Below are 17,880 nucleotides of genomic sequence, written 5' to 3'. Positions count from 1 at the left end.
GATTTTTTTTTAACTTTAATAAATTCACATGTACTCACAACTTGAATGCGAGGTTATTTATGAAAAAACTCGAACATCTAATATTTGGTCGAATACGAACGATCCGAAAATTCAAATCGAATTCTAATCTGAGTTTTCCTCTGAACAAAAAACTTGAATTTCATGAAGGCTATTAACATCTTCAAATGGTTCAACGTACCTCTGCCATTGACTTGTAAATGAACGCGACAGATTTTAGGTGGCGAATATTCGAACTAGAACTGTTTCCAGGGTGAAGGTGTGATAAATCTGGCATATGAATTCAAATTCGAGTTGAAATTTGTGAGTTTTGACCACAAAAAAAAATTTGAACCTTAATAAATCTACCCCGAAGAGTCAGAACCCAACTCGCAGTGAATATAAAATATAGAGAGAGACTGTGTTCCGTAGCCATTGCATATTGGAAAGCTGCTTAAAATTACATATTTTTCCATTTTGCCTTTTTTCATTATCTTTTTCATGTGTATTAACTTGTTTTACAATACCATATTAATAATGGAACACTATTGGTAAAAACACCTGAGGCTTCAAGAAAGGTAATAATATGTTTGCTGCCTTTAATGAGAGAGCTGCCCCGACCACATCATTTAATGTTGCACCGCTGTGTGTTCAACTTCTCCATTGATTTCCTGCTGGTCCTGTCTATTGTGTATGATTAATGACTGGGATTTTAAAGGCCATGGATGGATAAAGCAAACCGGTTCTTTGAATTTTTCATGTGAAAGTGCTACTCTGTCAATCTTAGAAGCAATAACTACTCATTTCCAGCCATGTGCTAGACATGTCCACATTTGTCTGAATACCAGAGAGATATCATTCAGAGCACATTGTTCTATATCTTTTGCTTGTCTTGCTTGTGCCCGTCATTGACTTTATTAGTAAGCAATATAAACATAGAGTAGACAGAAGTATCTTTACTTTAATCTACCTCTCTTTTTATTCTAATTAATGTTCAGGTGGTCTTGCATTTATAACCAGTCTGCTTTGGATTGGCTACTTTTCACATTGCTCTTAGGTTCTTTCAGCTAGTCAACTTGATTATCATAGACTGCAAAGTGTGACTGAACCTTTTTGAGTCAGACCAAAAAAAATGTTGTTTCAGTTGTGCCCAGATCTATAGTATACATCAGGTGGAACTGCCTGGAATCATGCTGCATTATGTAATTCCCTGCAACTATTTTTTAAATAGCAACAACCCCACAAACTTCAGTAAGACCTATTACATGAGTTTATTTTTTTTTAACTGATGCATTGATTTAATCAAATCCTAATGTAGGGGCTGTCATTCATTTTCAGTTCAAGCTTTACTTAAAAGTCTAAACATTGACCAGTAGCCCCCATGAAAGCCCAACCGTTGGATAGGATAACCCATAAGTCATAAAATGGAAACAAATAATATATTAAGGGGGTTATTTATTAAGGTGTGATCTTTTCGCTGTGTCTGTTTTGAAGCAAAAAAACCCCAAAAAAACTTAAAAAAATACACAACATTAACATTTTACCGGCAATTCTACAAATAGTTTGTTTTTACAGTATATTTTTTTATAATCTTTGGGTAAATAATAGGTGTAATGCAACTAAAAGTCTGCAGGTACAGATATAAAAAAAAGCTGTGTTTGCAAAGGTTCCATATATTTGTTAAAAACCATCAGTGATAAATATTTATGTTGAAATAACAGTATTCATAAATCAATATATTAATGTATTTTTTAATATATAATAAGCTGTAGACAAAGAAATATGACTCTTGGAAATCAAGTGTGTGGGTTTCTATATCTTTGCACTTGCACTGCATTTGCATCATGTATTAGATTAGCTTGATGCTATCTTGCTTGCAGAAGGTCCTGAAGCCCATAAACAGCTCATATTGATTCATTAGCAGTGGGACTGAAGATTGATGTGCATGTTGAAAGAATACATCCTTCTGCCTTCATTCAATTTAACTTACTATGCCTATTTATAAACTTTTATGTCTTTCTTTCTTTTGGTATACTGCCCTGCAGAATATGTGGGAGGTCGGCTAATTAGATTTTTTTTAATAGGACCTAATCAGAATGACAATTGCAAGGATTACGCAGATTGGCCTAAAGCCTTAATTAGTGGCTTGGAGTCTGTACACTTCCTTTCTTGCATAACTTTCCCCTCCGATATCAGGAAGGCAGTTCCATCTATTATAGTATTTAAAAGGAACGAGAGATAAAATCACTCAAATTAATAGAACATAGGTAAGAACTTTGGGAATTTGTTTTTAAAATTCTATTATGAATTTTTCAGTGAAAACACTTGAGACAGTTAGAGCCCGCTTAAGGAAGTGTGGTTTAAACATTATCATACCTCCCAACTGTCCCGTTTTGGACAGCTCAACCCACAGTCCTGAGTTTGTATCTTTTTCAGGCTGTTCAGCGCAGAGAAAGTCGGGACATTTCAGTAACAAAGTTTCTAAAACTTAACTGGCTCTTGGCAGGGAGTCCAGAATACGTGGCACGTGCACTTAGATACTTTTGTAACTATTTAAGATATGCAAAGAAACAATTGTAATTATTTAAGATAAGCAGGTCTCTTGGGGAAACTGACTTCCAGCTTTCACCTTCAGTTTTGCTAAACTGTAATAACACATAAAAACCAAAGAAATGTGTTTAAACTTTCATAACCTTCCAAATTTTGTAAAATGAACGTGTTAAGTAGGGGTGTGTGGTCACAAAAATGAGCGTGACCAAAAAAATTTGCAAGCAATTTTTTTGCCCATCGTTCTATTTCTAAAATGTTGGGAGGTATGCATTATTTAATGAAGCAACTGCTTGAACTGAAATCATATCCAGGGGTGCCTAACTTCACTAATGCAATTTGTGCTCCGGTAAAGAAAAGACTTAAAAAGAAACCACTTTACTTTGTGCTAACATTGACTAGAATAATGTATGCAATCATACATACAAGTCAGTGGGTTGAAATTTCAACTCAACCAAGCACTTACACCTATGAGGCACCTATTTGGAGAGCTCCCATGCCCGAGGCTAGATATAGACACAAGAATTTTGCTAGCCAAAGTGACCCTATGGGATAAAGTTGGGACAAGCCCATAGATAAACCCATGACATGTCACTGCTGACATGCAGTCACTTGTTTGTCATACAGAATTTACAGAATAAAGGGAACTATCGTGAAAATTAAAATGTAATATAAGCTTCATCATACTGAAATAAGAAACTTGTAAATACAATCAATTAAATAGTGTGCATCATTTCTGAAATAATCAAGTTTATGTTCACTATCCCTCTCTCAGCATCTGCTTCATTCTGTCTTCATGCAGCAGTTGGGTGTCAGATATTCATTGACAATTAGATCCAATATATCTTATAGGGGGCTCCCTTTCCAAGCACATTTATCAGATCTCACTCAAATAACTGATTCCAGTACAAACCACATCTAATAAAATAACTGCCTTTTGCACAAATTCTGCATGTAGAGGGACATGATGTCTGGTGATTTTAATAGAGTGAGTTCTAATACATCTTCTAGGCAAAATGAGCCCCCTTATATGATATATTGGATCTAACTGTCAATGATTATCTGACACCCCACTCCTGCATGAAGAGAGAATGAAGAGAAACAGAGAGAGGAATAGTGAAGATAAACTTGATTATTTCAGAAACAATACAGAATTTTTAATTGATTGTATTTCGAAAGTTTCTTATTTCGGTATGCTGAAGCTTATATTAAATTTTAATTTTTGTGATAGTTTCCCTTGATGTTATATATTTCTGGCATACGATGGTGGGACCAGCAGCCGTATCACAATGAAGATTTCAGCCTGGAAAGTTATTCTCTATATTTCCATCTCAGAGAATCTGCCCAGGAGCATGGAATATGCACAAGTATTGAGGTGTTCAAGACTGGAGCAGGCCTGTGGGCAAGAGCACAGGGTTGCAGCTCCAGTTGAAATCACAAATTAATTGATACATCAGATTCTAGCAAATGACACAGGTATTTTATCCTTGCATGTTTTTTATTTAGCTCAGAGCAGATATTGCCTTGGTAATGCTGCAAATTGCATTTTATGTTGTGTAATAGTATTTATACCAAAGTCACCTTATTTGCATCCCAACTCCTCTCTCCTTTTCGATATGAAGCTGGTACTAGTAGATGCCTTTTCAAGAAGACTTATTAATACACAATAAAAAATTTTCTTTCCTATGATTGTTTTCTTTGAGACAAAGTACATAATCAGCCTGGCTGTTTGCTTAAACACTTTGTGCCTTTTTTGTAATGATCCATGTTTAACAATGAGAAGAAAGAAGACGGATGCTTATTTTCTACTAAGAACTGTTCATTTATTTTGCAGTCGGACACGTATCTTTGCAAGTCTTACCGGCTGCCAGTGGATGATGAAGCCTACGTAGGTAAGAATGATAAATTGTTGCAATTTTCTTTAGCATTATTCAAAGGTTTTCTGTTCTAGTGGTAGGTTTTTAGCTGATGTCAACTAGTTCCTACAGGGCATTTCATCTTCCGAATGCAAAAACAGTCGAAAGAAAGGAACTTGGATTCTAGATAACAAAGTGTTTCTTGGGGGTTTATGAGTCATGGTGGTAAGAGAAATGCATACAGATTCTCATGTAAAGTATTACCCAGCAGTCTTTAAGATATTGGCTTTCTGTCAGTTACTAGCTACTTAATTCATCTTCATTGAACAGGCTTTTTATTTAACCTGTTGGTTTATATTTAAATGTTTTATGCCTGATAAGCAAACAAATGAAGAGAAGAGCATTTTATTATGAGTAATCATAATATGCCTGATAGGTGTCCGTAAGAAGGGAGATCTTTTTGTACATTTGAAGATGCATTAAAGGGGTTGTTCAGCTTTGAGTTAGAGAGGTATAGAGAGTGATATTCTAAGACAATTTGCTATTGGTTTTAATTATTTGTGGTTTTAGAGTTATTTAGCTTTTTATTCACTCTCCAGTTTGCAATTCCAGCAATTAGAGTGCCAGGATCCAAATTACCCCTAGCAACTGTGCATTGATTTGAGAAAGAGACTGGAATAGACCCTCATTTGAAAACTGGAAAGAGTCAGAAGAAAAAGCCTAATTAATAATAAAGAAATATGAAAAATAAATAATGAAGACCAACGGAAAAGTTACATTTTATAAAATACTAAAAGTCAACTTAAAGGTGAACCACCTCTTTGAGGGACAGATTTATCAAAGTATGAATTAAGAACTCACCACGAAAAACTCCCTCACTTTCTATTCATTCCTTTGGGATTTTTGGAATCACATTTATCAATGGAGTTCACCATTCGATAAATCTGCTCTTAAAAATACAATAGGAAGTGAGTGAATTTTTCTGTGGTGAGTTCTAAAATCACACTTTTGATAAATCTGCCAGTAAATGTAAGATGTACAGTATATATAAAACATGTACAATACAAATACAGCTTTAAACAAGCTCTTCAGTTTACCCTAGTGGGCATGAACAGAAGGGCATTCTGAGATGAGAAGAATAGTTAGCTTCAACTCTGCTCTATGGGTTAGGCAATAGGCAACTAACATGGCAGTAATGGTATAGAATATGCATTCAAGCAGTGTCGGACTGGGATACCAGGGGCCCACCAGAAAACCTTAGGCTGAGGGTCCACTTTCCAAACTTTTATACCTCCTCTCCTCACTCAACCTCTTTATGCACATAGTTTCTTTTCTCTACTTATTATACTCTGTTCCTCCTTTATTAAGCCTCTTTGTACCCATAAATATTTTCTCTACTTATTATACTCTGTTCCTCCTTTATTAAGCCTCTTTGTACCCATGGATATTGGTTTTTGCACTTCTGACAGTTTTAACGGTAACCTTCGACTCGTCCCTGAGATCGCCAGAACACCTGAGGCCGCGCACTCCACCCGACTGGGCGGAAGTGCTCGAAGGCGGCGGCGAGACCGCAAACAAAGACGGGGGAAACGCGGAGGGCTAAGAGCTAAGCTAAAGTTAACACCACACCGGCTCTCTTTGCCCAGCATTTTTCTCGCCAATGTACGATCACTGGTGAACAAAATGGATGAGATTCGACTCCGGATTAACCACAGCAAGAAACTCTGGAATTGTAATGTTATGATTTTCACCGAAACATGGCTAAACAGTGGAATACCGGACAATGCTATTGCTCTAGCTGAGCTCCACACTTTCCGGTCAGACAGAACGGCAGTTGACTCCGGTAAGACCAGAGGAGGAGGATTGTGCATTTATGTTAACAAAGCTTGGTGCACGAACTCTGTTATCGTTGGAAGACACTGCTCAGTTAACCTAGAGTTTCTCATGGTTAAGTGTAGACCATTTTATCTGCCGCGGGAGTTCACATCCACCATCATAACAGCTGCTTACATTCCCCCCGATGCTGATGCCAAGCTTGCTATGAAGGAACTTCATGCAGCCATCAGTAAACAACAGACTGCTCACCCAGAGGCTGCATTTATTGTTGCGGGGGATTTTAATCACTCCAATCTAAAGACAGTACTCCCCAAATTTCATCAAAACATTTCTTGTCACACCAGAGGAAACAAAACTTTGGACCATGTATACACAAACATGACTGAAGCCTATGCTGTGACCCCCCTCCCCCACTTGGGTCAATCAGATCACCTTTCTTTGTTCCTCACCCCTAAGTACTCCCCCCTCATCAACCGTGAGAAGCCATTAGTGAGGACCATCAAAGTGTGGCCAGCGGAGGCTGACATCACACTCCAGGACAGGTTTCAACACACAGATTGGAGTATGTTTGCTTCCCAGGCCACCTGTGGCTCTCATACGGACATAAATAACTACACTTCCTCTGTTCTGGTCTACATTAATTCCACCATTGACAGTGTTACTACCCAGAAACAGATCACTATATACCCAAATCAGAAGCCTTGGATGAACAAGGAGGTGCGTCTCTTGCTAAAGACACGTAACACTGCCTTCAGGTCAGGTGATGCACAGGCCTACAGGACTTCCAGGACAAATTTGAAGAGGGGCATCAAAAAGGCCAAGCACTGCTACAAATTAAAGCTAGAGGATCACTTTTCCAACGCTGACCCTCGACGCATGTGGCAGGGCATTCAGGCCATTACAGACTACAAACCCAGCAACTCCACCACAACCACTAATGTCGGCTTTCTGAATGAGCTTAATGACTTTTACGCTCGCTTTGAAAGAGACAACAACCATCCAGCTACCAGGATTTCTCCCTCAACCGACCACTCAACCATCATACTAGCCTCTTCAGATGTTTGTACTGCACTGAGCCGGATCAACGCGCGCAAGTCTGCTGGACCAGATGGTATCCCCGGGCGCGTACTTAGAGCATGTGCAGTGCAGCTCGCCTGGGTATTCACAGACATTTTTAACATGTCTCTTGCCCAGGCAGCTGTTCCAACATGCTTTAAGTCCACCTCCATTGTGCCAGTGCCAAAACACTCTAGCCCATCGTGCCTAAACGACTACCGCCCTGTAGCACTCACACCCATTATCATGAAGTGCTTCGAGCGGTTAGTATTGTCACATCTGAAAGACTCTCTCCCATCAACTCTGGACCCTCACCAGTTTGCTTATCGCAGCAATAGGAGCACAGAAGATGCAGTCTCTTTAGCATTGCACTCTGTGCTCTCACACTTGGACAATAAAAACACTTACGCACGGATGCTGTTTGTTGACTTTAGCTCAGCATTCAATACTGTCATACCCTCTAAGTTAATCACTAAACTTAGAGCCCTGGACATTAATTCCTCATTTTGCAACTGGATTATGGACTTTCTGACCAACAGACCACAGCATGTCAGGTCAGGCCACATCTGCTCCACTAATATCACACTCAACACTGGTGTACCACAGGGCTGTGTGCTGAGCCCCTTCCTCTATTCCCTCTTCACCCACGACTGCAGACCTGTAAATGGATCTAACACCATTATTAAGTTTGCAGACGATACCACGGTGATTGGTCTCATCAGCAACAACGATGAGACTGCCTACAGGGATGAGGTCCAGCATCTAGCCACTTGGTGCACGGACAATAATTTGCTCCTTAACACCACCAAGACCAAGGAGCTCATTGTGGACTTCAGGAAGAAGAAGAGAAGTGGCTCCCATGATCCCATCCACATAAACGGGATGGCTGTTGAACCTGTGTCATCCTTCAAGTTCCCGGGAACCCACATCTCGGAGGACCTGTCCTGGACTACCAACACCTCCAGCCTGGTCAAGAAGGCTCACCAGCGCCTTTTCTTCTTAAGAATACTAAAGAAAAACCAGCTGTCCTCAGCCATCCTAGTGAACTTTTATCGCTGCACAATAGAGAGCATCCTGACCAGCTGTGTCACAGTGTGGTATGGGAGCTGCTCTGTTGCTGAGCGCAAGGCGTTGCAGCGGGTGGTAAAAACTGCCCAGCGCATCACAGGGATTCCGCTTCCATCCATTGAGGACATCCAGAAGAAGCACTGTCTTCGTCGAGCACGCAGTGTTCTTAAGGACTCCTCTCACCCTGCCCACAGACTGTTTTCTCTTCTGCCTTCAGGCAGGCGTTTCAGGTTACACCGGACAAGAACCAGCAGACTGAGGAACAGTTTCTTTCCTAGAGCTGTCTCCATACTGAACTCTGCACCTTACTGACTCCTTTAAACCCCCCACCTTACACTATCCCCATTACCACTGCACATTCAATATTGTACTGCAGCAACCTGTACATTTGTTCATCTGCTTGTAACTACTGATTATAGTTACTACAAACTGTATATTATGTTCATATGACTGTAATCACTCTGTAAATATTATCCAGTTCATTCTTGTACATACCAATTATAATTTATACCTTATCCTGCACTTACTGCTTATTGCACTACTGGTTAGACCTAAACTGCATTTCGTTGCTTTGTACTTGTACTTGTGTAATGACAATAAAGTTGAATTGAATCTAATCTAATCTAATCTAATCTAAAGAAATATGTAATGACCATGAAATAGGCCAAATGGTTAGAAGCAAGAGGCCCACTGAAACCTGGGCCCACCGGGAGTTTTCCTGGTATCCTGGTGGGCCATTCCGACACTGCATTCAAGAGTTTCTGGTTTGTTTTCACCAAAAGAAAAGCCTAAAAACAACAGTCCCTGCAAACTTCTTTCTTCTTCTTCCACCTGCTGTCCCTGTAATGATTGTAATGCTGCCAGCTTTATTTACTGTTGGAGGAACTGCTGCTTCCATCTGTTCCCCATAGTTATTCCTTCTTCATCTGCTTGCTTTGTTGGTGCTTTACCATCACCTGTTGGCTTTGCTCTGTACATGATCTGACTTCATTTCTGGCCGCTTTTTCTTCCTTTCTGAGTTATACAACCAGTCAGTGACATAAGTCTCAATAGGGAAAAAACAACAGCCTCTTTTGCGTTCCAACTTTCATAACATGGGTACTGATATATGAAAATACTGTTCAGCTTTATTTTCAAGAATATGTATGGCAGTAAAGGAGTGTTCACCCCAAATGTTACCCTAACTGACCTTTAGACTGCCCTACCCACTGGTCTAAACTAGGCAGTCTGTTTATTGCTCACAGGCAGTAACTGTCCCAAAGTGTAGAAGTCTTGTTTAAAGCATGTGTTTGTCACACAAGAATATTGCGGCATCCTTCTTTATTTCCCTATACCAGCCTTTGGGTCAAACGAGGGCCTTGACATCACTACTACAATAAGAAAAGAAAAGCAAATATTTGATTGGTTGCTGTGGGCAGCTGCACTGGTAAATTTTAGAGCAGAGAAGAGTAGAGATATGATAACACAATCATTTAGCAACCATATAAAAATGGAGAGGAAGAAGGGAAGGGTGGAAGAAATATTAAATAATTTTTTAAGATAAAGGCTATGTTTTTTAGTATGTTGAAGAGAAGGCAATAAATATAGTTAGGGGCAAGAATAACAGACAGGAAGGGAAATAGAACATAGTCTAAAAAATATTAACAATAAAATATATCCTTAATAGAAATCTGTTTTTCCTTTTTTGCTTTGACTGGTATTGCACAGCCCAGATAACAATAATACATGTCCAGTTTCATAGATGAAGAACAAACTGAAAGAACATGTCAGGCCATCAATGTGCACATCTTAATTAAAATGGTTTTGACATGAGCTATCCTTTTAAAACAGAAGGCAGGAAGAACATGACGTATGAGTAGACAATATGGCAGCAAGGACTGGATAATTACAAATATGCAAAAGTAATATTTTGAACCTTTGTGTATCAGCTAAACAGACAGTAGAGGCTTTCCATATACTGTAGATAAGGTTTACTGACTTTTTCATCAAGCGACGTGTTGGTAGAATCGGTTAAATAGCACAGACAGACATACGAAAATGAAATACGTGAAATAAAATTACCCAGATGAAAGGGTGGAGGCTTAAATAATTTAAACTTTAGCTTAACTTGTAAAGCATGATATTTGTATTAACCCATTTTCTTTCACGTGCTAGATGTTGGTTTCTGCCTGATATTTGTGTGAACAGTTTATACATCCAATATCTAGTAAGCTACAAAGGACATGTCTCGAGAGGCAGACACAGTCAGAGGTTGCCGTAGTAATCGGTATTTAAGAAAAAAATCCAGTATGGAGGTTGTTGTGTAACAATACTTCTGAGATAAAGGTACGGTAAATTATATTTACTGGGTATATATACTAGGGAAGCACTGAATCCACTATTTTAAATTTGGCCGAACCCCCGAATCCTGCGCAAAAGATTCGGCCAAATACGGAACCAAATCCTAATTTGCATATGCAAATGAGGGATGGGAAGGGGAAAACATTTTCTGCTTCCCTGTTGTGTGACAAAAAGTCATGTGATTTCCCTCCCACCCCCTAATTTGCATATACAAATTAGGATTCGGATTTGTTTCGGCCAGGTAGAAGGATTTGGCCGAATCGAATCCTGCTGAAAAAGGCAGAATCCTGAAGATTCAGTGCATCCCTAGTATATACTGCACAGGTTGTCTATGACACCTTGCACATATATTTTACACTAAATAAATCAATTTACAGTAGATCCCTGATTTTACTTTTCCCCTGAGAAAACAGTGTATATTCCAGGAAACCTGGATGTAAAATCAGGATGCTACTGTACATCTTTGAATGATTTATATTACAACATATTAATACTGAGGAACAGAGTATTTTAAAATGTCCAGTTTCAAGGCAAAGCAAACTTTCTGAAGCTCCTCCCCCACCCAGCAAAATGATGGGTATACATAGATTACCATCAGCACATTCACCGCAAGGTATCTCTGTGCACATATTCTCCTCCAGATGTACAGCAGAGGGGATGTACCATAATACAGTGAACCAGTATGGTGATTGGGTAGCTTTAGCCTAGGCTACATAAGATTGCTAGAAAACTTACATTTACAGTATAGAAATGGCCAAACAAAAACAAGGTCCACATTTACTGGGATACAGCTCTCAGTTCTAAGGGCACATGATAACAGAAAAAAAATCAAAAAAGTATCCCATAACTTATATTGCATAAAAAGATACTTTCATTCAAAAGTGCCTATGATAAGTACCAGAGGGTATGAGACGCGTAAGGCAGGATTTCCTATGATTGACACGGCGACTGGCCACAACACACCTGACATCACTGTCCCGCCCCCGTCGTGTCATGGCCCCAGAGCATCACAACCATCCCCTGCCCGGATTGTACTGGGTGAAAAGGTGGCAACCTTATGCCGCATCCTCACACTGGCGCAAATAGTGATGGGGAGGGAAATTTGAAAGCTATAGAGAAAGCTAACCCCGCAGTCCGGACCCCCAGTAACCGCAGGGTCTGCTTCCTCTATAGTTACAGAGTCTAACTTTTTCCAAGGGTCGTTATCTTATATTGTTACAATTGCTTATCTCGAAATTGTTACAAAAGTATCTTATCTGCAGCTTTGGCTGTTCTCGGCTCTCTACCAAAAGCCAATTAAGTTAGAAATTTTGTTTCTTTTTCTGGCTGTACAGTGCAGAGAAAAACTTTCCAGTACAATAGAGGAACTGTGGGTTGAGCTGTCAAAAGAGGGACTGTCCCTCTAAAAACGGGACAGTTGGGAGGTATGCTTTTTAGGCACAAGCCTTTGCTTTTGGGTGTGAGTGGAATATAATTGTATCATTTCCCTTTTAAGCCTATTGGCATATCCTTGCCATACGTAATTGATCATAGGCCTAATGGGAGCAGCAGTTTGGCTTACTTTTCAGCAAAAGTAATCCCCCTTCTGGATTTTGGTAATGGAAAGATTTCAAAGGCAAATTACAGGGGGGAAACGGACTTGTATTTACCAAGGTAGATTAGGTTTGAATAAGACAAGTGCTAAAGACATTTAAGTATAGAGAATGCATAATTATTACCAGTTACTCACCATATATAGAGGGGCACAGTATGTATATTACATGCATTTTTAAAAGCAATTTTCGTTGTCTCATGCAGCAAATGTAGAAAGTATAATTTTTTTTAAACAAGCTCACATTGGGGTTTCTAATTATACACTCCAGCAAATCCGCATTTATTGAACAGAGACATTCAGCTAGAAGAAGTCTAATTATATACTATAATTGTGAATGCTACAAGGAAGTGAGCACAAGAAATGATCACAGTACAGTGATAATGTCACTGGAGTCTTAATAGGGTGATACTGGCGTCACAGAAATGTGCCATTTCCTTATGTGTGCTGTTTAGAACATTCCTTTCCTAAAGTACCTAAATCTTACTTACTTTTAAGTTTTCCCGCATTTTTTATTTGTGGTCCCACCAATTTATAATGCATTTCAATGGGTGTATTTCCCTGATTTTAAAGAGGTGATTCATTTTCGAACAACTAGTTGTTTTCATACTTTTTCAAATGACTTTCTATTTTCTATGTGTGACTGTTTTTCTAATTTTGAAGTATAAAGTGTAATTTTTCCCCTTCTGAAGCAGCTCTGGGAAGGGGGGTCACCGACCCTGTAAACTGTTCTAAATGGATACATTTAGTTGATACATTTCTTATCTTTGTCCCTGCTGAGCAGAATCTCTGAGTTTCATTACAGGCAGCTGTTAGAATTGATACAATAGTTGCTAATATTCCAGAGATGCTGCTGAGAAATGTATCAACCAATTGTTGCAAAATTGTAACAGTTTACAGTCTGCACCTGAATTACTACTGAGCTGCCAGACTCAAACACCAGAGATACAAACATTCAACTTTATACTTAGATTTTGGAAAAACAGTAAAAAAGATATAATGGAAAGTAATTGAAATAAGTCTTTATTTCTGTGGGAAATTCTAAAAACAACTGGATTGAAAAAAGTGTTTGGAAGGTGAACAACCCCTTTAAGTAATGTTTTCCTGGATTTTTCATTAAAAAAATTGTCCTGATGTACCCAGAAACTGCTTTTTCCCCCTCTATTGAATGTTATTATTTGTGAAATAAAGAGGTTTAAAATGGTTTAAAACCAGATGTATATTTTGCCATGGTTCTGCCTGTAAATGGTCAATTCCAATTAGTTTGCCCCTTATACAGTCCTGCACCAATCACTTATTGCTTTAGGTTGTGTATGTGACTGACAGAGAGTCTTGCACACGCCCCCCATAGTGTAACATTAACACTGCAATGCTTAACCCTTGTTATTAACACAGTACATCTTGTATCTCAAAGTAAAACAGACTCCTGTGCTTATATCCTTTCAGTACTTGAAGAAAAAGTTACTTTACCACATTTCCCTGCTTTTACATTTTCACCGATTTTACATAATTTTTTCCTGGTCCCCTGAAAAACACAAAACGGGGGTTTTACTGTACAACCATTTCTAAACAGTTTTAACGCCTATTTCTTCTTTTGCTATGATGACCCTTGCAGGGGGTAGTTCACATTAAAATGTATGATGTAGACAATATGGGTCATCTATACTGTATCTGCAAGTTCAATTTGGAGCACAATTATAATGATTTTTTTCCCAGAATTTCAGCATCATTACAGTCACAAGGGGCTTTGCTTGACAAAGGTGCATCTGACTAACCAACTAACTGTGCACACATTTTTTGGCACTTGCATGGAAGTTCTTTTGGCATCATTTCAGCATGTGAGTAACATCTGTACCTGATAATTCGTGCGCACATGCACTACGCCTATTGTGCCAGGCATGAAGGGAACCCCATGTTTTAATCTAACTTTTTATTCTGCTTTTCAGGTTGGTATTTTGTAACCTTCCTAATTGCTAGGGGCCCCATCTACCATCCAGATAGTGTTTTGGAAATCATAATGGAAGATAAAAAGGAGAGGGCCTCTAGAGAAAGTTAAAGTAACAATACCAATAAAATATAGCTTTAGAGTAATGGCACATGCATTGTTGAGCCTACCACTGACATCCAGCAGGGAAGAGCAGTGGTCCGTGGTGGAAAGAAAGTCCCTATCCTTCTAATGTTAATTACTGTTCCCAAATAGCAGAAATGCAGCAGAAACCAAACTCTCTGAGGCTACAGTGACTTGGGCCTGGAAATTTGTGAGGCTAACAAAAAACTATCATCCTTTGGGATGACAAGGATATGATTACTTAGATGTGCTCGCTGCTCTGCCCAAAAATGCATATTTCAGGAAATGGATGTCACAAAATGCCTTCCAGCTTTCTTCTCAGAACCCCTTATGCTCTACCCCCTATCTTCCCCATTCCATTTAGTCTCTCCTTCTCCCTTTTGTTCTCTTCGTCCATACTTTCCTTCTGTTGTGTCCACATCCATTCCCATTTTGTTCCTGACACTGTTCCACTATGAATATAGTTCTTGGGCGGGCAAGCTGTCTAGCCTATAATGTGTGGCAGAAGCAAATCCGATATGTGCCCAGTAAAGTAAGTGTTACGACAGCAGCAAAGATTATTCTGTGGCAGAAATCGATAGCTGACTAGCCTAGCACATAGCTCTGTTGTTTATGTAATACTGTGGTGGTGAGATTCTAAAGTAATGTTGGCCATAGACGTACATATTTTATTCTTTGTGTGACTAACACTTATTTGCTTCAGTCTAACAATCTCTACCATTAACCTTTGGGATAAAAATAAGCAGCAAAAAGGCAGCAATTGTACAAAAGGCATCCCAGACAAATAGTAGTGACAGTCGCCCATTGATAATGACAGATAGGCAATACATGCAGAGATCTTATCGGTAGTCGATATAAATCTTTTAACCTGTACGATCGACTAAATGACCGATTGCCATGGTACAAAAAAAATGTTGGGACACTCCACACACAATCCGAAAATCGTACAAATCTTTGTTTTGTACGACTGCATCTTCGGTCTATGGCCATCTTGAAAGTATTTTAAACTGAGTGTTTCAATGGTGAAGCACTAATATTTCAGATGTCATCTTAAAAAAACCTTTTTTTATTAGGAACACTGCAGGAGAATGAGTTGCAGTTCTATTCAAGGAATATGTAGAAGTCAAAAACATCTCCTGTGTCAGAGCCCAAAGGGAGACAATGTAATTTTGCCTACTTTTATGGACAATGTATTTGAATTAGTATTAAACAAAGTCGAAACTTTTTTTTTTTAGAACTTTTTATGTGCTTTTGCTTATATATGGGACAGCCCCTTTAATTTTTTTCTTAAATGGCCCTATTTGTTATTCTTTCAGTAGTAGTTTGTATGCCTGTGAATGATTAGTTGTCCTTAGTAGTGATGCGCGTATCTGTTTTCACTTTGCCGACAAATTTGCATTGTCAATAGGTGTAAATTTTAAGCATGCAATAATTTTTTCTCACTCCAAGAGCAATGGGTGTTATTTTTGTGGCGACTCTTTTGTCTCTGCGACTTTTTTATCCAAATGCATTAAAGTCAATGGGCGTTTTTTCTTTTTTTGTCGGGTGAAATTTTTCATGGTGGATTTTTTGGCGCAGTTTCGCAAAAAAATGTTGCAGATGGTGAAGCGTGGAATTTCACTGGGAATCCTGGCGAAACAATTCACTCATCACTGGTCCTTAGATGAAAATAGAAATGCCAATAATACTTCCTAATTATGCACTTTTCAAAAAACTAAATTTTTATAGATATTTTATAAATAGGTGAGAAAAATGTAATTTATTGCAAAGAGCCTGTTTATGAAAGGTTATTTCAGAGCTTATTCCATGTGCCTTTATTGACTGAAGGATATTGTAGAGGCACTGGGAAAGATCGAGTCTGACAGCAAGCCACTCGGCCAAGAAATGTGCCTGTCATCTTCATCCGCTCGCTTGCACTCACATGACTGACCAGTAAACACATTCCTTCCAATTGTCATGGTGACAGCTTGAATCTACAACGTGATGCTCTGCAGACTGCACAGGGAACAACAAATCTGATAAAGCTGTTCAGTAGTCATGTTGCTAGCGGGAGATGGCCTTCACCAAAGCCTATTACACTCTTACAATGAAAAATTGAAATGAATTGTGTTGGCAGTTATGGCAGCATCAGTGCAAACACACTGGATAAAACAAATGTGACATTTTTTAAGTATCTTGTTCTGCTGGCTTTGGTAGATTTTATTTTACTTGGCTTGTTTTCCAGTGTTTCTATATAGTTTTATAGCATTCGCCTTTAACTTTTGAACTATAGCTTTATACAGGTATGGGACCTGTTATCCGGAATGTTCAGATCTTTCCGTAATTTGGATCTTCATACCATACCATAGAAAATGATGTAAATATTAAATTAACTGAATAGGCTGGTTGTGCTTCCAATAAGGATTAATTATATCTTATAGTGAATAACCAAAAAGGGGGAAAGAAGCCTCAAAAGCAGAGCTTTGCTGCAATTAAATTTATTGTTTTTTGTGCCACTACATGTTTCGGGCTCAAGTCCCTTTATCAAGTGACTTGATAAAGGGCTTGTGGCCTGAAACATGTAGTTGCACAAAAACCAATACATTTACTTGCAGCAAAGCTCTGCTTTTGAGGCTTCTTTCACCTTGTTTGGTTATTCACTACAAGATTTGTGTGGGACGACAGGAACACGTTTTGGAGCCAGCCAAAGCCATTTTGTCAGCCAAAATTGGAACACTGGATATCTTCATTTAGTAAGGATTAATAATATCTTTTGTTTGGGATGAAGTACAAGGTACTGTTTTATTGTTACAGAGGAAAAAGTGGTATCATTTTTAAAAATTTGGATAAAATGCGACACTACCTTTCCATAATTTTGAGCTTTCTGGATAACACGTTTCCAAATAACGAACCCCATACCTGTACTAGCTTTAATATAATGGTAGCTGTTGTTTTAATTTCAGGCCTCTGACATAGGGTTGCCACCTTTTTTGCTGGTGGAGACCTGGCAGGGTCGTGACACAGCGAGGGGCGGACCACAATGTCGCCCTGTCAATCATGGGGAATCCTTGAAAAAGAGCCGTGCGAGGCTCGAAACGTTGCTATGCTGCCCTGCTGTTGTTAAATAAAGGCAATTTTTTAACTTTATCCTGGAGTGCTGCCCATTTCGTCTCTGATTCCTGTATTCCAGTGGGGAAGGACTCTGCGGGAGGTGCACCCAAACAATTGAGAAAAGTAACCAGGTGTGTGCCCCTCAAATCCTCTTTGAGCCATGTCAATCATGGGGAATCCTGCCCGGTTTTCCTAATTTGGAAAACCGGGAAGGAAGTTTGGACCCGGACAGCCCTTCAAATAACCGGGCTGTCCAAGTCAATAGCGGAGAGGTGGAAACCTTACTCTGACATATGATGGCAGCTAGTGTGGTATCACATGGCCCACATCTATCTATCATATGCTCTGTGTATGAAACAAAACATTTGTTTTTTACAATCCATTATGTAAAGAGAAAATAGGCTAATATAATAAAAAGAGCCAAATTTTAA

The 17,880-nt window shown here is 39.0% G+C and overlaps 1 protein-coding gene across 8 annotated transcripts in view; it reads left to right on the top strand.

Annotated features, from left to right (window-relative positions):
- pam.S (peptidylglycine alpha-amidating monooxygenase S homeolog) overlaps positions 1 to 17,880 on the top strand; it is a 111,344-nt gene that overhangs the window by 27,372 nt on the left and 66,092 nt on the right. For all 8 annotated transcript variants that reach the window (XM_041573520.1, XM_041573527.1, XM_018234106.2 and 5 more), the window contains 1 exon segment: positions 4,379 to 4,436. In XM_041573520.1, the coding sequence (XP_041429454.1) occupies positions 4,379 to 4,436 (58 nt within the window).

This window comes from Xenopus laevis, chromosome 1S (genome assembly GCF_017654675.1).
Source record: "Xenopus laevis strain J_2021 chromosome 1S, Xenopus_laevis_v10.1, whole genome shotgun sequence".
Lineage (NCBI taxonomy): Eukaryota > Metazoa > Chordata > Amphibia > Anura > Pipidae > Xenopus > Xenopus laevis.
The sequence above is the reverse complement of the archived record's forward strand: the minus strand, read 5'-3'. Positions and strand labels throughout refer to the sequence as shown.